The sequence below is a fragment of the Erpetoichthys calabaricus genome, chromosome 8 (genome assembly GCF_900747795.2).
Source record: "Erpetoichthys calabaricus chromosome 8, fErpCal1.3, whole genome shotgun sequence".
Classification (NCBI taxonomy): Eukaryota; Metazoa; Chordata; class Cladistia; order Polypteriformes; family Polypteridae; genus Erpetoichthys; species Erpetoichthys calabaricus.
Genome location: NC_041401.2, coordinates 148,569,409 through 148,592,300, shown reverse-complemented (window position 1 = coordinate 148,592,300; position 22,892 = coordinate 148,569,409). Strand labels below are relative to the sequence as shown.

Here is a 22,892-nt window from a genome sequence, read left to right as displayed (position 1 = left end):
TTGTTAAACAAGTACATAGTTTTAAAATAAACATATTTTTGCATGCCAAGTGAGCTCAGAAGTATATTCCAAGTTAGCTGATAATAATGAGGCTTCGCTGTTTCTTACAAACCAAAGATTATAGTCGTGTGATGCCTAACATGGCCATTGGCACAGAGTCTTGCAAAATTTATTTCACGGAGCAGTGTAGAGTTAAACTTTCTCTGTACATACTTGTTCTTTGTATCTTCTGGGAGCTCTTGAGTCCTTTGATATTCCAAAGATATAATGGCTAGGTGGACTGATGACTCTAAATTGCCTATGAATGAACAATTGTGCATGTGGGCCTGAGGGTATTCTGTGATGAACTCGTATCCCATCCAGAGTTGGGTCCTGCCTTGCACATGATGCTACCAGGATGTGCACTGGCTTCTCATGTCCTTATATAGAAAGAAGCAGAAAAATGGATGGCTGTTACGTTAAGTGGCACTTAAAACAAATTAATAATGCTGTTATTACCAATTAGGGTGTCCATTATTAGGCTGAAATAAACTCAGAATGGGAGTACAACTTAATTATGCTGGTATTACCAATAAGGATGTCAGCGTTGAAATAAACTCAATATTGTAGTACAAATTTATTATGCTGTTATTACCAATTAGGATATCAAGAATTAGTATGAAATAAACTCAAGGTGGCAGCCCAAATTAATAAGGCTGTCATTACCAATTAGGATGTCAATAACTGGACTGAAATAAACTCCTTGTGGTAAAGAAGGCCATTTGTAGACAAAGGTCAAGTTGAACTGGACCCTCACATCAAGGTCAGAAGGACTTGGAGTGATATGAAACTGAGGAGATCCTTATCAGATAATGGAGGAGGAATCCACTAATGAGACTGGCGCAATCTCGGTTTATGGGATTCAGTAAATCTAAAATGAACACAGCGGTTCTTGTACATTTATTTCATATTAGAATTAACAGAATCTTGTTATTAAATAAAGCCAAAGTGAAAGTAGCCCCTTGCTTTTAAATTTAGTGAACTAAAAAAGGTAACCTCAGTTCATTTGTCATTCTGTGCTTTTCTGCATTTTTCAATTTTACAGAAGTCAACCAGTGATGCCACTAAAAGCAGGTAAGCTGACATTTAAAAACTGACGGTTTTGTACTTTAGTTAGGGTGACCATGTAAACCTTTGAGCAATGGAGTGTGTCTACTAACTTGGTGCTTTACTAACCCACATCTAATTTCTGTGTGTTGTGAAATCTAAGCTTTGAATAATCCATATGTCCATGCTCACACGTTCTTAGTCTGGCACGATTGAAAGATTAGTATCAGAACGCTGCTGCCGATCACTTCTCAAAAAGTGGGAGTTCAGTTTGACGTTTGTAGATGGGTGCAGAATTGGCTCAGACACAGGAAGCAGAGGGTGATGGTGTGAGGAACCCTGTAAGAACTTGCTGATGTTAAGAGTGGTGTTTCACAGGGGTCAGTGTTAGGGGGCTGCTATTTTTAATATATATAAATGATTTAGATAGGTATATAAGTAACAAGCTGTTAAGTTTGCAAGATAGGTGGATTGGCAGATAATCTAGAATCTATTGAATCATTACAGATAGACTTAGACAGCATACAGGTTGGGACATATTTGTGGCAGATGAAATGCAATATCAGTCAAAGTATATTAGACACAGGAAGTAAAAATGTTAGGTCTGAATATACGATGGGAGGTCTGAAAATAGCAAGTACACCTTATGAGAAGGATTTAAGAGTCGTAGTGGACTCTACATTATTAACATCGAGACAGTGTTCAGAAGCCATTAAGAAGGCAAACAGAATATTAGGTTATATAGCACGATGTGTAGAGTACAAGTCCAAGGAGGTTATGCTCAAGCTTTATAACACACTGGTGAGGCCTCATCTGGAGTACAGTGTGCAGGTTTGGTTTCCAGGCCACAAAAAGGACATAGCAGCACGAGAAAAAGTCTAGAGAAGAGCAACTAGGCTGATTCCAGGGTTAGAGGGGATGAGTTATGAAGAACGATTAAAACAGCTGAGCCTTTTCAGTTTAAACAAAAGAAGATTAAGAGGAGGCATGAGTGAAGAGTTTAAAATTATAAAGAGAATTAGTAAAGCGGATCGAGGCTGTTATTTTACAATGAGTTCAGCAAGAAAGCAAGGATAAGCTAGAAACTTGTTAAGGGTGAATGTGGCACAAACATTAGGAGGTTTTTCTTTACCATAGACACCAGGTAGTGTGGCAGACAGTAGGCCTTTAGAGACTTTTAAACCTCGACTTGATGTTATTTTAGAAGAATTAAGCAGATAGGATTGGCAAGCTTTGTTGGGCTGAATGGCCTGTTCTCATCTTGATTGTTCAAAGGTGCAAGGGATGGATCTTAGCAAATCAACTGCTGCATTTTAAATCCCTTTGTCTGCAAGTAATAATACTACACATTATAAAAGGTTTTCATGCCTCCCTTAATTCCTATTGCCAGTAGACAGCTCCTCATAGCAGGCTGGGAATGTGAAGTTAGGGATGGATAGAGAGATAGATGAGAATGAACAGGGCTATATTATTGACAGAACTGAAAGAAGCTGTAGATAGATATGAACATGGCTATAGAAAAGATAGATGCTATAGATTATGAGCTGAGCTGTGTAAGAGAGATTGCACCTGTTGTATATTTCTTTACTTCACACATTTAACCATTCAAACCCAGTATCCCAGCACAAATAGCGGATTCCTAAAATTCCTGAATCCATACTTAAGCAGTGTGGCTCAATGGTTAAAGTGTTAGAACCATTTCTAAAGGCTGCAGGATCAATCTACACCTTGACTCGCAGTGTGACAGCGAGTGAATCACTTAACCTGCCTATTCTACTATTGGAAAACTCTATACACGCGTAAAGATCTATACTAATCTGTATATACTAAAGAATGAGACAGTAGCTATTTACTTGAATAGCACTCTGGGATGGTAATTCCTTTAGAAAGGTAAAGGTTTGTACATTTGTGGTTAAGGCTTTGGACTTAAAACCCTGATGTTGTGGGTTCAAATCCCGTTACTGGCAATGTGTGTCCATGAGCAAGTCACTTGACCATAAACCATAAGAAATGTAGCCAATTGTATCATAAATGTTGTAAGTCGCCTTGGATAAAGGCATCAGCTAAATAAGTAAATGTAAATAATTTGCACTGATTGTTTAATTAATATCTGACATTATTTTCAGAGCCGGTAAAGCAGACAATTAAGAAAGTGGTGGTGATCAACCAGGAGCTTGTAGATGGAAAAGTTGTGTCTCATCGCGAAGAGGAGATTCAGCAATGAAAAGCTTCAGACAGAAGCACAAGCCCCACTCCACTCTTCAAATTTGTCCTCTCAACAAATTCAGCACTCATATGATTTCAAGATTTTTTTTTTGTAGCTCAACTGGGGTGTTTTGAGATAAAAATAAACGTTTGATTCTATGTGTTAAGTGGTCTTGTGTTTTATATTTGCATCTCTTCAACTAGTTGCATACACTGCAGACATTTTGTGCAACTGCTTCAGCATCTGTAGGAGGGTCTATGAGATGTTTCACGTGTAGAAGACTTCAAGTGCAGACATACGCTTATACTTTCTGATGATATAATAACTCCTCCATGAATTAGGTAAAATCTGCAAGTATGGCTGGATTCTTGTGAAAGCTGACAGTATGATAACAATCATACCCTCTAAATTGGGTATCAAAGTAAGCAAATGGCCCGATTTTACACTTGGCTCTTTATGTTCTAGTAAGCTTACACAAGTCTGTTTTGCTAAACATTAACTCAGAAACTGAAACTGGTGATGGGAAAATAAGCAACGTCAGTCAAATTGCCTTTGAATTTCATCCAGTTTCTGAACTTGCTCTGGGGCACTAAGGTATGGACAATGTACAGTTTATTACAGATCTTCAAATTCATTTTTTATATAAGGTGGTGTGGTGGTCTGGGTTTGAATGCTGGCTGTTGTCCATGTGGAGTTTGCATGTCCTCCCCAAGGCTGAGTTGGGTTTTCTTCAGAGTACCCTAGTTTCCCTCCACATCTCTAAAGACATGTAAATAAGGTAGTCTTTTGGGCTCACATTGTTACACGTGTTAGCACTGCGATGGATTTTATTATCACCACACGTCTCCCTTGCTTCATTTTTTTATGATCCAAGTTTTTGTGAATAAGAAAAAGAAACAAAGTGAAAATGGGTGTAACAAAAGATTTCACATATATACTGTATACATAAAAAAACAAATAGGACAACTCTCCCAGTGGTGCACATCCCACACACTCACTTAAAAAAAGAAAAAGATGGAAGCACATATTAAGCTGAAGGAAGATCCACTTTAGTGCCCCCAGAGAAGAGAAGACTTTTTTTTTTTAAAAGAGTAAAGGGGAGAAAATTTGCCATTGGACCAGACCCCAAATAGCCCTCAACTAACTGCATGAAGCCATAGAGAGTGGAGCTGTAAGAGTTGATAATGTGGAGCGCATCCTTGATGCTTTTCTACAGAGTGATCAGGAGGTCTACACCTACATGTGTGGTCCAGTGGTCCGGTGCTCCTTCTCGACCCCTCAGATCTCTGATGATGCCACCATAGTCCACACTCTATTCATGCGCTTGTAGCTCCTGGCTGGTGGAACAAGCTGCCCACCTCCATTCAAAACTCTTGGCTTTCTCAAGCTCTGTTTGGTGAATTTCTGCCTAACTTGATATTGTCTGTTTGGTTTTGTAAATCTTGGGACTTCTAACTAAATCTAACTCACTTGTATTTTATTTTGTGCTTCTCACTTGCAATGATCAATTTTGTATCCTTATCCTATTATATTTTTGTAAGTCACTTTGGATAAAATAAATGTACATGGGATGTAGAAAGATCTAGAAGGACCAGATCACAGAAAGAAGAGTTTCAGACTGAAGGAATAGAAAAATCGGGATGCTATTAGTAACTTCACAATTGAAGCTTGTCATAAGAAGCCTTGACTTAGTTATGAAAGAAGAACAAGACGACAAAGGAAAGTGGAAGGAAAAGATCATAGACAAGGATTTTATAACATAGTGCCAGAGAGTAGAAGCTGGAGGAGAATCCAAGGACATGTGGGGAAAGATGGCAGGGAGCTAAAGGGGGCAGAGATGACGAGGAAGGTCTGGTTCTAAACCCACAAGCTGAAATCTCCAAAGGGAACAATATAATCTATAGAAAATTTCAATTATTTGTGCTGGTGATTTGGATCTTTGGTCGTTTAAAATTATATATATATATATATATATATATATATATATATATATATATATATGAGAGAGAGAGAGAATTTCAGTATGACATATGGCTCGGGGACAGACCTGTCAGCCAATTAGATATCATGGGGAGGAGTTCAAGGGAAACTTTGTAGAGGAAGATGTAGAACTTAGACACAGGTTTGGACAGCAGAAGGAAAAGAATACCAGAGATAAAGTTGAACAGTGGAATGGGACAGAAAAAAAATATATGAGACTGAAGGGATAGGGTGACTGGACCAGAGGGAGAGGACCATTTCAAGCCCTGACTTCATGAATATCTGACTGAGACCAGACTGCGTCATCTTGGCCATGGGCCCATCAATTTTCTGAAAATGCCTCCATGTCTGATGGCATTCGAGATAACAAGACCAACAAAGTAAGAGTAATTTGTTAGAAGAAATCATCAAGGAGCTGAGCAATGGGGAGATTAATCCAGCTCCAGCTCAGTTTAAGGGGAAAGGTATAATGGTACCATTCAAAGTCAGGGTGGGGGACTAATCCATCAGATCTGTGGAGGATCAGGCTGAAATGATTGATGGACAATCTCTTGTGACTCTAAAGAAATGAAGAAACAAGAGAGGTAAGGGGGTGTCAGTACATAGCCGGGGAAAAGAGAGGATACATAGAGTTAACCAGGTTAATTTTGGATAGCAATGTCATTTTTATAACAGCCAATCTGGTTTCGAACAAGAGACAAAACGAGGACCAATTAAAAATGGATTTTCAGACACCATTCAGAGCACACTGAAAGTTAGCAGTGAGATTTAATGCTCATTTTTATGACATATATTCAGCTATATTTAAAACAAAATACATCATTTAAATTCCTTTGAAGAAAAAGTAACAAAAATGGGAAACATTCATAGGAATAATTTCTATTCTTCGTCTTTATTTTAAATTTGCAAGTTGTAGTTTAAGCTCCTGGACTGAAGTATGGACGTCCAACTACAGGTATCTGAAACACGCTGTACACCAATGAAAGAAATAATGGGGAAAAATTGGGAGTGGTCTCCCCTAGACTTCCTTGTATATTCAGATATGGAGATGGATATTTGAGGAGCAAAACGCAAGACAATAATTATATTTATGTTATGTACATGAAAGAACCATCAACAACAAATCAAATCAAATTAATAATATATTGAACAATTATTATAAAAGTAAAGTTGAATAAATCAGACTCACCAGCTGCATGAATAAAAGGTAAAGTACTACTTCCAGTTAGTGGAAATAACCCAAAAGTTGATAGAAATCTACGATTTCTACCTAATACTTGTATGCAAAATTTGGTTGACCTAAGTGAAAGGGTACTTGTGTTTACATACACATACACACACACAGATAGACAGACATAATTCCAAAAATGGCATTCTCTGAGTTAGGGAGGTCTAAACCATCGAGATTCGTCAAAATCACGACATCGAATCTTTGGACGATTACAATACTTTCCTTATACTTCATATATGAGAAAGTAAAAAGAAGATTTAGACCAATTAATCTTACATCCAGATGGGACCAAAAAGGCGCTAATTTGACAGCTTTACTTCAAGTATTGTGGGTTTATTCAGATAATTATTTTGTCATCACTGAAGTCGTGGATGTATCATCATTCTATCTGACACAAGTGGATGTATCATCATTCTATCTGACACTGACTTGATTAATTTTCCATTAGAACTCAGGTGGATTTACAAAATGCACTTTGTTTATGGCTTCTATACTACATTAACCTTCACTTTTTCATTTTGCCTAATCCCAGCACATGTAGTATTTCCAGAGCACTTTTGCTTGAACCAGAGGGGACTGGGCGGTCTCGTGGCCTGGAACCCCTACAGATTTTATTTTTTTCTCCAGCCTTCTGGAGTTTTTTTTTGTTTTTTCTGTCCACCCTGGCCATCGGACCTTACTCCTTTCTATGTTAACTAATGTTGTCTTATTTTAATTTCTTATTTTGTCTTTGATTTTTCTTCTCTTCATTATGTAAAGCACTTTGAGCTACTTTTTGTATGAAAATGTGCTATATAAATAAATGTTGTTGTTGAACATCTTTTATTGAATTTTGACCTTGACATGCTTGATAACCTGCATTCACTTGGGGAATCCATTAAGATATTTTGTCAGAAGACTTGTACTCCAGAACTGGTCTAAAAGGAGGAGTCAGACAAGATGTGGTCCAACAACTGACTGTCATAATAGTTAGGACAATGAGACCAACAAGGAAATGGAGTTCATCTTAGTAAGGGGTGCAGATTGGTGGCGCGGCAGTGGCTCTGATGTTGTGGGGATGTGTTTGAGTGGGATTTTTCTCCACACACAGCCTTGGGTCTGGAACCAAACCCATGGATCAAAATGATTTAGGACCACAGAATAGTTTCCTGGACATGTGTAGTAATACTCAATGTCTCCAGATGTGATGAGTTTTAATTATCTTTAATGTGATTTCTACTTTTTATGCAGTTTTTGCTGAAGAAAGGAAAGCTTTCACTGTGAATGGGGAATGAAGGCTGTTCTCTAATGTTAAGAGAATGATAACTCCTGGAGAGGTGAATTTGACTACCAACTTTGTATAAGCAATGAAAATATGGAATCAGTACCTTTTTCTCATACTGGCATGCAAGAGGCCATGGAAGGTTGCCAATCTTGTCTACATGTTTTGTGAAAGTACAAAATGTTTATGACTTTGTACCATGTGGTGTCTTGTTGGAGGTCTCAGTATTTGTTAGGAAGAGAGTTGTGTCCAAATCCATTATGTTAAGCTAAATCTGCTTCAAGTGGGCCTAGATATTGTCATATTGTGCAAAGTGTCATCTCTGTGATTTTAATAGCAAGGATGCAAAATGACACCACAGTCCTGGATAGATACCATTATCAGACTAAATAGTTTGATCTCTGTTATTCACTAGTCTTTTTGTTTTTTGTATACTCTTATGTACCTCAAAATGGCTCACCATATGATGAACTTTGAAAATACTGCCTTGCTTTCTGTGGAGAGGCTGGTGAGAAGCTGAGTAAAAGGCTGCCCTAAGACATTTTGAATCTGGGACAAGAGTTGGTTTGTTATATGAATGATTAAGAACTACTAGTCGTTGTCTTTGCTGTTACCTGTATGAAAAACATTAAACAGGAATTTGTTCTGGTATCATAGTTTGAACAGCATTTCCGTGTTTGCAGAGTTCCAAATATTTTCTGTTCACTGCTTGAAGTGCTTGTCAGGTGTTGAGTGTTAATTAGGTTTTAGCTCTTACAGACACAAAAACTGCAAAATATGACTTGCAACTCACCATGAGAAAAATCAAACCAGTTTGATCATGTCCCAGTGAGTTGTGAAGAGTCCTAGGGCTATTAAGAGTGCTGTGACCAAGGGTAATGTGCACATGCTATGACTATCTACGACTCACCACGATTTTGTTATGATTATGTAAATTAAAGCTACAGCGAAAAATCACTAGGAAAGTCATGCAGTGTGACGCAATGCCAGCGTTATGGGACTTAATTCTACAAATAAAACTGTCAGCATTTTGCTACTTGATTAGAGAGGACTGCATTATATTGAAAGCAAGGACTTTTTCTAGGAATCTTTTCACTTATATATATTTTTAGTGGCGAGTACTCCTATAGAACTTACCATAGACAGGTGTACTCATCATTGTGCCAATCCATCACAGGGCTGTTTCACAATTACTTATAAAAAGTACAAAATCAGACTAAAGTCATCAATCAATGTAACCTGTTATGGTTTTCGGGATATGGGCAGAAATCTTAGGATGGAGGATGCAGTCACAGGTAGAGTGCGAAGTGTGGAGAAATGGGTATAACATCTGAGAGATTTCTAAAAGTCAATTAAAAAATATCAGTTTAATTTGAAAAAAAAAAAAAAAAAAATTAATTCACCCTCTGCTACAAAATACAGTTCACAGTTTAGGATTACAGACAGTTGAACTATTGTGGAATTGTTTTGAATCATTTCTTAGATTTAAATTCAATTTACTGAATCTTCATCCAGTTCCTACAAGAATGGTACCTAAGTGAAGAAATATTACTAAGTTCAGAAAATAGATTAATTTTTAATAAACTAGAGAGCCTCGCTCGTCAACACCCTACCCCAAACCGGTTTTGCGCTGTTGTGAAGAGGGGGGCTGAACACACCCACTCCTCCAAAACCCCTCTTAAATGGTGATAGAATGGGAAGCAGTTTTTTTTTTTACCTCCTATTTGCTTGATCAGCTGCTGGCTTGCTGCTGCTGCTGCCGTGCCACGTGATTTGCTCTTCGCTTGCCTACCCCATCCCATCAACCCCCATGTGCTACACGCCGTTGTGAAGAGGGGGGCTGAACGCACTTCAAGGAGATGCAGTCGCTCCTCTGAAACCCATCTTAATCGGTGATACAATGAAAAAAAATAACAGTTGTTTTTTTTTTTTACCTCCTCTTTGGTCTATCAGCTGCTGCCGCCGTGCCACGTGATCTGCATTTCGTGCGGTGCTTCAAATGTTTAAAAGCCCGTACAGCATCTGTCCTTTTGTCTCACTGCCTTGTCTAAATTCTCCCCCTGACATCCTCAAACACTACTCAATCTCTTTTCGCTGTTCCATTCTTTCACCGAGTAACATTTTCCGTCTGTTTGCGCTAATGCAATCTTTACTCTCATTTTTGTGAGACTTTCAAATTTTCCTCTTCCATTATCTCTAACCCGCTCTGCATGTGTATCACAGGACTTGCTTCCAAAGGTTGTAAGTATGACATGACTTGTCCGTCTCGTGGGATGTGAAAGTGCCTCTCTGTCTCTCTTCAAAAGATCATGTCTCGTCGCAGGAAAAAAGTCTTGTATTATCGCAAGATTTTTTTTTTTTTATAATAGATTAAAAATTAAGCAATGTTCATATTTTCTTTGTTAAAAAGTAACATCTGTTCTAACTTAATCAATTAAATTAATTGAATATTTACAGCTAGTTGGATGAATAATTCAGTAAACAGTCTTGGCAGATTGGAATGAGATGTAGTTTGTATAAATATAACGGACAGACTTATTATCATTGACTTGTTTCCAAAAAGGAACTGGATATTCTTGATGAATTCTAAAAAAATGTTCTGGAATAAATCAAAATTACAACATTTGGGGAAAATATTGCTCTTGTTTTATGTGTTAAAAGCAAACATTTCATTCTACAATAAAACACTTCATAACATTTCTCAAGCATTGTGGTAATGGCTTTAAGGAATGTGAATTTTATAATAAATTGTGATTACAATTTTGGTTTACATGTGTGAAATATGCAAGAAAGATTATAATAAAATATGAAATGAAGAAAAATTGTGTTGGAATGGCCAAGTCATCATTCAAGCTTAAACTTATAGCCAATTCTAAAAACTCTCTAACGTTACAGTTTTTCCATGAGGAAATTGCAGCAAAATGTACCTTCACCCATTGAACACCACCAAATAGTTTTTCCATTACTTCTTATGCAGCCAGCTAATGTCACTATTTCATACTATTTGAAACTTTCCTTTATCAAAAGTGTGCTTTTTCCACACTCAGTCCAAAAAACACAGTGGAAGAGGCAAATAATGCCACAATGCACCAGTCCATGTACTAAGGCAGTTTCTGGCTTCACACTACATCAATTCAATTTTACACTTCATAACCATCACAAGTTTTTCTTAATATTGTGCCACAATTGTGAAAGAAAATCCAAGCTGTAAACAACACATATTTTTGAGTTTTCTTCAGCAACAAGAAGTTTTGTTTTCATAATTTCTTTACCTGGATTATCTTCTTGCCTTTTTCACTCTTCACAGGTTCTGGAAGAAGTATATGCTGCTGTAATACTTTATTAATTTAAAGTGTTTTATTACATAGGTTGAAACTGACACATACAACAGGTTATTACCAAGTATGTTTTATTTATTACTCATCACTGATTCAATATCTTGAGTCATTTAATTATTTATAAGCGGCAAATATATCAAAGGGGAAGCAAATACTGGATTTGTAATTGAACACTGCTGATAATCAGAGATTGCAAGTCAAAAAAAGCAGAATGTCCATAAAAAGTCATTGTGTATTAAAAAATTTAATTTATTCATATATGTTTGGTCTAAGTATTCTTATCTATGCAAAGCAAAAAAAAAATCTATAACAAATGTACCAAATTACATGGAATAATGTACTGGCTGTCGGTGGAGAAGGGATATTCATCGGATACTGAAAGGCCCAATGTGCCGGCACTTTGAGAAAGATCAGGTCCAGCTCATCTTGATGGTCATTTTAACGAGAAGCAAATGTCTTCCCCCTAGAAGGAGAGAAATATAATTTACAAGGCTTTGGTTACTATGTAATCATTTGAACTAATTAACAAAAATAGAATTCATCATTTTAAAAAATATTAAGTAAACCAACACAATGGTTAAACAAAACAGCATTCGACATTTTCAGAAATTTCTCCTCAAACGCTGAAAAATGCAAATACGATTTAAAATGTAATATTCTTATACCATTTAAACTGATCACTCTCTCGGCTCGATTAGCCAGCTCAGAAAATCCTCTAAAAACTTGAGCTCACTTAAAACTTCAGCATATATTTCATTAAAATGAAGTGTGACTGTAGCAAATATTACAGGATAGAGGGTTACATTTAACTTCAAAAGCTATGAAACAGACTTAACACTAATTTAAGTAGACAAAGGGAATGGACTCAGCACCTTTAGATTACCATTACAAACGTCTTTTCAAACTAAGTTTGTAAAGTGCTATAAAGATACATTTAGCAGAAATAGAAGATCTCAGTATATAATAATGAGAAATCTCTTTAGACATATTCAGTCTTACGTGATGCTGTAGTTAACTGACTGACTGCGTCAAATAGTTGTACAAGTGGAAAACAACAGCTTTAAAGATTTTGTAAAATGTAGTTATTTAGTAGTCCCTTAATTTATATCAAAAAGTTGCAATATATTTTATTTCCTACTTTAATTGCGTCTACAACAATTTGTAAAGGTAAATATGCTAATGTTATTAATAATAAATAAATTATTATGTAATGATCCTGGCCTGTGTCTTAATGTAAATTGTTAGACTTAAATTGCTATTTATTTTCACTGCAACAGCTAACCTAATAACTTAAGGCTTCTTCTTTTACTGTTAACTCAATGCAGTAAGCACTTCAGCTAAAAAAAAGACTGAGGTCTAACTGCTATAAATTAGCAACACTCCCTCCTGTATGTTATTAAGGCATATAAATGACCCATTACACCATGTACTTGTAAAAATTCTCAAGCAAATTAAACCAAACACATGCAATTTATTATTATGTGAAATGCATATGTATAGGTCTGATCATCGCTTAGTGTACAAATTAATGTACTAAGTCCAAATTACCAACAGTTTATATTTTTAATAGGAATGCACTGTTAGCATTTTGTGACAGCACATACTGATAACAGATAGGTAATGAACAATGTAGGCTGATACGGAGTACTAAATGAGTAGTGAATAATAGTAATTATTATTAAAAGAAAGTTATGGTGCTACATTTTTAAGACAAGTATATGAGAACAATATAATTTTATATAGTAAGTCACAGTGAATGAAATTAACAGATTTTAAGAAACCATTACTTTTAATTGATATCAAAATTAATCCTTGAAAAAGTTAAAAATATCAATCAACAATAGATACAATCTAGATACAAAAAAAAAAAAAAAACCCACCACACTACAGCCATAATGTAATTCTCAGTAAATGAAATAAAGATTTAGCTTAAATACGCTTTCAAATTTTAGAGAGAGGATGTTTAAAAAAATACAATTTTGCTCTTATCTATTAATCATATAATATTTAAAGCTGCACTAAAAAGCCAATCTATGTCGAAACCAGTAAACAATGTTGACAAAAGTTTTCATGTTAAGGTAACTAAGGAGGAAAAATTCAGGGCTGTAGCAAATCAGTCCATAAACATGTTACATGTAAATGAAAAGAGAAGTCTTAATTTCAGTCCTTTCACAATGGGAACTGTCAAAATGGCATGTTTTGCAAATAAATAAATTCATATATCCTTTTTAAATTACCTTTTAATTTTGAATTTTACCATAGGTACACAATTGTTGCTTTGTCATTAGTGGCATCACTGTAGCCATAAAATTTGGCTACAGTCCAAACATGATTATGCATCTGGCTGAACAGGAAATTCCTCCAGCAAATGACTCAGAGAGTTGACTACAGCAATATGAAGCCAAGTGGAACATTTAAAACGGTGTGTAAAATAAATTTAGAAATATTCTAACTTCAAATTAATGAGGCAGCTCTAGTAAAAATAAATCCTGAATAACCCTGCCCAAATACAAAGATCATACATATAAGAAAATTTGTCTGTCCTTATTTCTTCATCGAAAAACAAATGTCTCACGTTTTTCCAATATAATAACCTCTTTCCATGTTTGAAAACACAAGACAAAAACTATGCAGCAGTTGAAATATTTGAATTAGTCAACTGGTTCAAACGTAACTATGAGTAGTTGAAAAAAAATGTTGAGTTCCTTTTGATATTAGAGCTAAAGTACTGAAGTTAGTATACTTTAATTTAACGGAACCCAACAAAATTGTTTACATAATTTTTTCAATAATTTTCCTTTTTACATTTATATATTTAGATAGACAGATAGATCTTTAATTGTCCCAGGAGGAAATTTGGCTATTTACAGTTTTTATGCATACAGTTTTTAAATACCAAATAATCAACAAATGATTGTATTCTATGTAAGTACAAATGCTCATTTTCTTGCACCACAGCTTGCCCCCAGCCAGGCCAGTTATGTTTGTCTGTGTTGTGTTTCACTTTGATATTAGCATCTTATTTTGAGCAAACAACTTATGGAAGACAGGAGTGTAAGTACATCTGCTATTATACTTTTATATTACTATTATACATCATATTAAATGTTAATATAAACTCAAATGACTGCTTTATTGGTAGCAATGATAAACATTTTAACACTGTTCTATTTTGAACAAGATATAGTTCAAATGTGTATATTTCAAGAAGATTACAGGCCTTCTCCTGTTGTGCAAAATGTCACTTTACTCCATTTACACCTTAACTCATTCAGTTAGAAAGATCAAGTCAAACACCTACGTGATAGTCTTCATTTCTTTTTTCTCTGCATCAGGTCGAGCCCTATTGAGCACTTTAAGGAAGTCTGAGGTTTTGGCTCTCATTCGCGTGTGAATATATGCCTGAAGAAGGAAAGAAAGGATAAAAAAAAAAAAAAAATTGGTTCCTCCCCATAAAATATGCACTTCTACAATAAAACACTGATTTACAAAAAGACCATCTCTGCGGCTTTGATGCTCATGCAGGAATATGTGGAGAGTTACTATTTAGGTATGAGTTCTGAACATATTTATATTTATACTTGTTTCTCCAGAAATAAAATATTTAACCTTTTAAATATAAATTTCAAATATGTAGGAGTAGACATTACAAGTCTGGCTGACACAAACAAAATCATCTCACAAAACTGTCTCCTGTTCAGCTTCACAGAATTACTTGGCATTTTTCTTTTTGTTGACCTGCTTACCTTGGAGCACTTTATATGATAATGCAGATAGTCTCTAAAGGTGTGAATAAGGTTGATGGTGTTATCTCTTGCATTTGCACTGGTATGGCGGGGAAACAAGACTAAAAGGTAAACAAAGAGTTATAATTACATCATTTCTGTGTTTAAGGAAAAAAACACACAATACAATGTTATACAGAATTGGTAGAATAAAGGAAACATTTAATTTTTTTGTATCTCTGTCTTCTACAGTGGGGCAAAAAAGTATTTAGTCAGCCACCAATTGTGCAAGTTCTCCCACTTAAAAAGATGAGAGAGGCCTGTAATTTTCATCATAGGTATACCTCAACTATGAGAGACAAAATGAGAAAAAAAAATCCAGAAAATCACATTGTCTGATTTTAAAGAATTTATTTGCAAATTATGGTGGAAAATAAGTATTTGGTCACCTACAAACAAGCAAGATTTCTGGCTCTCACAGACCTGTAACTTCTTCTGTAAGAGGCTCCTCTGTCCTCCACTCGTTACCTGTATTAATGGCACCTGTTTGAACTCGTCATCAATATAGAAGACACCTGTGCACAACCTCAAACAGTCACACTCCAAACTCCACTATGGCCAAGACCAAAGAGCTGTCAAAGGACACCAGAAACAAAATTGTAGACCTGCACCAGGCTGGGAAGACTGAATCTGCAATAGGTAAGCAGCTTGGTGTGAAGAAATCAACTGTGGGAGCAATTATTAGAAAATGGAAGACATACAAGACCACTGATAATCTCCCTCGATCTGGGGCTCCATGCAAGATCTCACCCCGTGGGGTCAAAATGATCACAAGAACAGTGAGCAAAAATCCCAGAACCTCACGGGGGGACCTAGTGAATGACCTGCAGAGAGCTGGGACCAAAGTAACAAAGGCTACCATCAGTAACACACTACGCCGCCAGGGACTCAAATCCTGCAGTGCCAGAAGTGTCCCCCTGCTTAAGCCAGTACATGTGCAGGCCCATCTGAAGTTTGCTAGAGAGCATTTGGATGATCCAGAAGAGGATTGGGAGAATGTCATATGGTCAGATGAAACCGAAATAGAACTTTTTGGTAAAAACTCTACTCCTCGTGTTTGGAGGAGAAAGAATGCTGAGTTGCATCCAAAGAACACCACACCTACTGTAAAGCATGGGGGTGGAAACATCATGCTTTGGGGCTGTTTTTCTGCAAAGGGACCAGGACGACTGATCCATGTAAAGGAAAGAATGAATGAGGCCATGTATCGTCAGATTTTGAGTGAAAACCTCCTTCCATCAGCAAGGGCATTGAAGATGAAATGTGGCTGGCTCTTTCAGCATGACAATGATCCCAAACACACCGCCCAGGTAACGAAGGAGTGGCTTCGTAAGAAGCATTTCAAGGTCCTGGAATGGCCTTGCCAGTCTCCAGATCTCAACTCCATAGAAAATCTTTGGAGGGAGTTGAAAGTCCGTGTTGCCAAGCGACAGCCCCAAAACATCACTGCTCTAGAGGAGATCTGCATGGAGGAATGGGCCAAAATACCAGCAACAGTGTGTGAAAACCTTGTGAAGACTTACAGAAAACGTTTGACCTCTGTCACTGCCAACAAAGGGTATATAACAAAGTATTGAGATGAACTTTTGTTATTGACCAAATACTTTATTTCCACCATAATTTGCAAATAAATTCTTCAAAAAATCAGACAATGTGATTTTCTGGATTTTGTTTTTCTCATTTTGACTCTCATAGTTGAGGTATACCTAGAATGAAAATTTCAGGCCTCTCTCATCTTCTTAAGTGGGAGAACTTTCACAATTGGTGGCTGACTAAATACTTTTTTGCCCCACTGTATTTCTAAAATGCTTTACTAGCAATTCAACAAATAATATCTAGTTGCCATTTGCTATTACTGTTATGTGCAGTATGATTCAAAAGGCTAGCTGTGCAACTCAATAGCTAGTGGTTATTTTTCAATTAATAATTCATATAGTACTAGCAATTTGTATTCAGAACAAGGAAACCATCACTGGAAAGAAACAGTTTGAAGCCTATGCAGAAAAATGTATTTCCTATTTAACGTAAGCACAATTCAGAAATTCATTACAAACTCACTAAGACAAAGTATGCTTAGCGAAAGTCTATTGCTATTGATTTAGAATTTGATTTGTTGATGTCTGTTTTCAGTTAGATTAATTTTAGTTTTACTTGCAGTCAGAATTTGACTTGATCAAACAAATTCTGGATGACAGAATGCTTGTCTACCCAATTTTCAGGGCCACAATGGGCAGCAAATTTGTTTTCAAATTATGAATTTGTATTTCAATATTATAGAGGAAAAACAAATGATGATATTTTTGAAATTTCAAAATAACTCGCTTTTTAATGTGAAGCACCTATTCAGATGAGCTGTCTCTAACTGAAACTGCTGAAGTTAAACAACTTGCCAAAGCAGCAGCCATTTTATTCCTTTAGCCTTAAGGGGTTGGTAGGACACATCTGTGCCCTTAAGGTGGCTTCTTTACAATGTATGTACTGTAAAGAAATGCAAAATCCTTCAGTTAAAAATAAAAGGTAATATTTGAAAAACGTGAGACATTTGTTTTTCGATGAAGAAATAAAAGGTAATAAAAGGAAGTAAATAATGTTTGATGATCACATAGCCAAAGTGATAGTTCCTATAAAACTGACTAAACAGCACAACCATAGGCAATGTATAGATAGATGCAGGCATCACGATATCAGTGTCCCTTTTACCTAAAGATTTATATCATTATTGACAACTGTTCATTGTAATTGTTTACAATGCTTACTAAATGTAAATGCTGAATGGTTTATGAACCATGAAACAGTGCTTTATTTCACTTTTAAATTTAAAGAAATTAAAAAAAAAAATCTTCTATGAATCATCCTCAGTGGGGAAAAATAATGCAGTAACGTGGAAAAATTTGAAGCAGCCATTTCACCCTAAAACAAATTGCAGCAGCCCAAAGTGCAATCTTCACCCAAGTTCAGAAAACTGATTGTCCAGATTATTATAAAAAAATATATTCTCAGGCATTGAAGAGAAAATAAGAGTTTAAAGACAACTCATCTTTAAAGTTATATTTTCCCTTTGTGATATTGAGATTCCATGCCAACCCATTCTGGTCAGTGATAATTATCATTATTATTGATTTCAAAGACATAATTGAAACATGACTAAATTGCACTGACAAAGAGCATATGCTGATATGGGCAAAAGCACAAACAATATTTCAAGTAATTGACTTTGTTTTCAAAAAGTAACATTATGTATCTTCAATCCCAACCTGTACAGAATATGGAAGGCTGAATGGTTAGAATCAATATACTGCTGACCACCTTCAAAACATTTTAATAAAGCATATATGCATAATTAAAGCATAGTTACAAATAAATGTAACTACCTTCTACAACAATTAAAACTGCATAATTATACTATTTATGTTTACCAGCACTACAGAACAGCCAAGCATTTCTAAAACACAGAACAAATGCATGAGCACCCAGTTTGCCTGGTCCTGAAGCTTGACTTTTTCAAAAACATAAAATTAATGCCATGAAGTTTATGAAGAAGGATTTAACATAATTTGTCCCTTAAATGGTACAGTTATGCTTGGCTTATTGTATAGTTTCTACTAGCTCCATGGCAGGCAATGAAATATCGACATACATACCAAATGTGATGTAACCTATGTTGTCTCCGACTGCTGCATCAGTATCCTTAAGTTCCAGGGGTGGTTCTCGATGACTAAATAAGACTTGAGGAGCTGTGTGACTGGCACGGCGACCCTCTTTAAATTCCTAAAGAGCATATTAAGCAAAAATATGCAGCAAAGACAAAAGGAAACAATTATAACTTAAAGGGGACAGCCAGGGATGCAAAGAAATCACACATTATATGCTCTTAAGTGAAATGAAAATTACAGCAGAAAACCTGGAGTAAAAATACAGAACTAAGTCTTAATAAAAATGTAAAACTCATACTTCTCCTTTGTTAAAATAAACTTGGAGCTCATAAATTGCTTCCAATGCATAAATAAAATGAGTCAATTTTATATTTGATGATATGGATTTTAGGGTGTAAACATTGATTGGAAAATATAACTCGACAAGGAAACAATGTAATTTTTGTAAATAAAAATGGCTGAAATGAAAACATTTTATCTACATTTATTATATATACATACATACATACATACATACAGTGTATCCGGAAAGTATTCACAGCACATCACTTCTTCCACATTTTGTTATGTAACAGCCTTATTCCAAAATGGATTAAATTCAATTTTTTCCCTCAGAATTCTACACACAACACCCCATAATGACAACTTGAAAAACGTTTACTTGAGATTTTTGCAAATTTATTAAAAATAAAAATAATTGAGAAAGCACATGTATATAAGTATTCAAAGCCTTTGCCATGAAGCTCAAAATTGTTTCCCCTGATCATCCTTGAGATGTTTCTGCAGCTTAACTGGAGTCCACCTGTGGTAAATTCAGTTGATTGGACATGATTTGGAAAGGCACACACCTGTCTATATAAGGTCCCACAGTTGACAGTTCATGTCAGAGCACAAACCAAGCATGAAGTCAAAGGAATTGTCTGTAGACCTCCGAGACAGGATTGTCTCGAGGTACAAATCTGGGGAAGGTTACAGAAAAATTTCTGCTGCTTTGAAGGTCCCAATGAACACAGTGGCCTCCATCATCCGTAAGTGGAAGAAGTTCGAAACCACCAGGACTCTTCCTAGAGCTGGCCGGCCATATAAACTGAGCGATCGGGGGAGAAGGGCCTTAGTCAGGGAGGTGACCAAGAACCCGATGGTCACTCTGTCAGAGCTCCAGAGGTCCTCTGTGGAGAGAGGAGAACCTTCCAGAAGGACAACCATCTCTGCAGCAATCCACCAATCAGGCCTGTATGGTAGAGTGGCCAGACAGAAGCCACTCCTTAGTAAAAGGCACATGGCAGCCCGCCTGGAGTTTGCCAAAAGGAACCTGAAGGACTCTCAGACCATGAGAAAGAAAATTCTCTGGTCTGATGAGCCAAAGATTGAACTCTTTGGTGTGAATGCCAGGCGTCACGTTTGTAATCACCAGGCCAATACCATCCCTAAAGTGAAGCATGGTGGTGGCAATGTACAGAGACATCCTGGATGAAAACCTGTTCCAGAGCTCTCTTGACCTCAGACTGGGGCGACGGTTCATCTTTCAGCAGGACAACGACCCTACGCACACAGCCAAGATATCAAAGGAGTGGCTTCAGGACAACTCTGTGAATGTCCTTGAGTGGCCCAGCCAGAGCCCAGACTTGAATCCGATTGAACATCTCTGGAGAGATCTTAAAATGGCTGTGCACCGACGCTTCCCATCCAACCTGATGGAGCTTGAGAGGTGCTGCAAAGAGGAATGGGTGAAACTGGCCAAGGATAGGTGTGCCAAGCTTGTGGCATTCTATTCAAAAAGACTTGAGGCTGTAATTGCTGCCAAAGGTGCATCGACAAAGTATCGCGCAAAGGCTGTGAATACTTATGTACATGTGATTTCTCAGTTTTTATTTTTTTTTAATAAATTTGCAAAAACCTCAAGTAAACTTTTTTCATGTTGTCATTATGGGGTGTTGTGTGTAGAATTCTGAGGAAAAAAATGAATTTAATCCATTTTGGAATAAGGCTGTAACATAACAAAATGTGGAAAAAGTGATGTGCTGTGAATACTTTCCGGATGCACCGTACATACATATACAGTTAGGTCCATAAATATTTGGACAGAGACAACTTTTTTCTAATTTTGATTCTGTACATCACCACAATTAATTTTAAATGAAACAACTCAGATGCAGTTGAAGTGCAGACTTTCAGCATTAATTTAGTGTGAACAAAACGATTGCATAAAAATGTGAGGCAACTAAAGCATTTTTTTTTTTTAACACAATCCCTTCATTTCAGGGGCTCAAAAGTAATTGGACAAATTAAATAACTGGAAATAAAATGTTCATTTCTAATACTTGGTTGAAAACCCTTTGCTGGCAATGACAGCCTGAAGTCTTGAACTCATGGACATCACCAGATGCTGGGTTTCCTCCTTTTTAATGCTCTTTACTGCAGCGGCTTTCAGTTGCTGTTTGTTTGTGGGCCTTTCTGTCTGAAGTTTAGTCTTCAACAAGTGAAATGCATGCTCAATTGGGTTAAGATCAGGTGACTGACTTGGCCATTCAAGAATTTTCCACTTCTTTGCTTTAATAAACTCCTGGGTTGCTTCGGCTGTATGTTTTGGGTCATTGTTCATCTGTATCATGAAACACCGCCCAATCAATTTGACTGTATTTAGCTGGATTTGAGCAGACAGTATGTCTCTGAACACCTCAGAATTCATTTGGCTGCTTCTGTCCTGTGTCACATCATCAATAAACACTAGTGTCCCAGTGCCACTGGCAGCAATGTGAACTGTGCTGGCTTTTTTAGATGTTCTTTAGCAAAGTCCAATCTAGCCTTTCTATTCTTGAGGCTTATGAGTGGCTTGCATGTTGCAGTGCACCCTCTGTATTTACTTTCATGCAGTCTTCTCTTTATGGTAGACTTGGATATCAATGTGCCTACCCCCTGGAGAGTGTTGCTCACTTGGTTGGCTGTTGTGAAGGGGTTCTCTTCACCATGGAAATGATTCTGCGATCATCCACCACTGTTGTCTACTGTGGATGTCCAGGTCTTTTTGCGTTGCTGAGTTCACCAGTGCTTGCTTTCTTTCTCAGGATGTACCAAACTGTAGATTGTGCCACTCGTAATATTGTAGCAATTTCTCGGATGGGTTTTTTCTGTTTTCGCAGCTTAAGGATGGCTTCTTTCACCTGCATTGAGAGCTCCTTTGACCATATTTTGTCTGTTCACAGCAAAATCTTCCACATGCAAGCACCACACCTCAAATCAACTCCAGGCCTTTTATCTGCTTAATTGATAATGACATAACGACGGACCTGCCCACACCTGCCCATGAAATAGCCTTTGAGTCAATTGTCCAATTACTTTTGAGCCCCTAAAATGAAGGGATTGTGTTAAAAAAATGCTTTAGTTGCCTCACATTTTTATGCAATCGTTTTGTTTACCCCACTGAATTAAAGCTGAAAGTCTGCACTTCAACTGCATCTGAGTTGTTTCATTTAAAATTCATTGTGGTAATGTACAGAACCAAAATTAGAAAAAAGTTGTCTCTGTCCAAATATTTATGGACCTGTGTGTATGTATGTATGTATATATATGTATATATATATATATATATGTATATATATGTATATACAGTGGAACCTCTAGATACGAGTTTAATTCGTTCCAGCACTGAGCTTGTATAGCGAATTTCTCGTATCTAGAACAAACTTCCCCATTGAAAATAATGGAAATCCAGTTAATCCGTTCTGCACCCCAAATATATTAACATAAAAATCAATTTTCCTAACAAATAACACTGATAAATTATATATACTGTAGTCTACCTTTAATAAATAACACTGGTAAATAATATAACTGATTATTAAAAGAATCAAAACAGGTGTCCAAAGTGCAGTAGAGCATTCAATAAATCTTTAAATAAATAATCCTTAAAACAGTTGTGAAGTGGAGGTTTAAAATACACAAGAATAACAATCCTTTAACACGAATTTAAAACGTCAAAAGGATGCCGTCTTTAAAAAACAGATGACAATCCCCGGTGCTTCTTCTCTGTTAGCGTCTCACCTGCGGGCTCTGTAACAGGTGAGACACTCTTAATGCAGCTGACCTTCTCTACACCGTCCTGCTTCAGCTGTTTGGCTCGCCTGTTCAGCTCACTGTTCAGCTACACGCGAGCCTGCACTCACTCGCCCGCCCGCCTGCCTGCCTGCCTGCCTGCTTGCTTTTGCTTGTGCGCGCGCTCTCTCTCTTTCTCTCTCTCTTTTCTTTTACTTTATCTTCCCCTTAACCGGCTCGCGCTTCTCTATATATGCGGGGAGGACATGGCAGTTGCAGCCCATCAGCCACAGGAACAATCATGGATGTGGGCAGTTTCC

At 36.7% G+C, this 22,892-nt stretch overlaps 2 protein-coding genes across 4 annotated transcripts in view; one reads left to right on the top strand and one right to left on the bottom strand.

Annotated features, from left to right (window-relative positions):
- The window catches only part of zgc:92380 (uncharacterized protein LOC445086 homolog), a 1,014,629-nt gene that overhangs the window by 16,919 nt on the left and 974,818 nt on the right, over nt 1–22,892 (top strand). The window contains exons 7-8 of one of the 3 annotated variants that reach the window (XM_028807583.2): nt 1,085–1,113; nt 3,213–3,450. In XM_028807583.2, the coding sequence (XP_028663416.1) occupies nt 1,085–1,113; nt 3,213–3,310 (127 nt within the window). In that variant the 3' untranslated portion in view covers nt 3,311–3,450. Of the gene's footprint in view, nt 1–1,084; nt 1,152–3,212; nt 3,451–22,892 lie in introns of those variants that run through there. The other 2 variants (XM_051930529.1, XM_028807584.2) reach the window with 2 other exon arrangements.
- arpc2 (actin related protein 2/3 complex, subunit 2) overlaps nt 11,157–22,892 on the bottom strand; it is a 51,338-nt gene continuing 39,602 nt past the window's right edge. Inside the window, exons 7-10 of the mRNA XM_028807582.2 lie at nt 18,529–18,655; nt 14,849–14,949; nt 14,404–14,504; nt 11,157–11,565 (exon numbers count right to left, since the gene is read on the bottom strand). Of these exons, the coding sequence (XP_028663415.1) occupies nt 11,541–11,565; nt 14,404–14,504; nt 14,849–14,949; nt 18,529–18,655 (354 nt within the window). The 3' untranslated portion in view covers nt 11,157–11,540. The remainder of the gene's footprint in view (nt 11,566–14,403; nt 14,505–14,848; nt 14,950–18,528; nt 18,656–22,892) is intronic.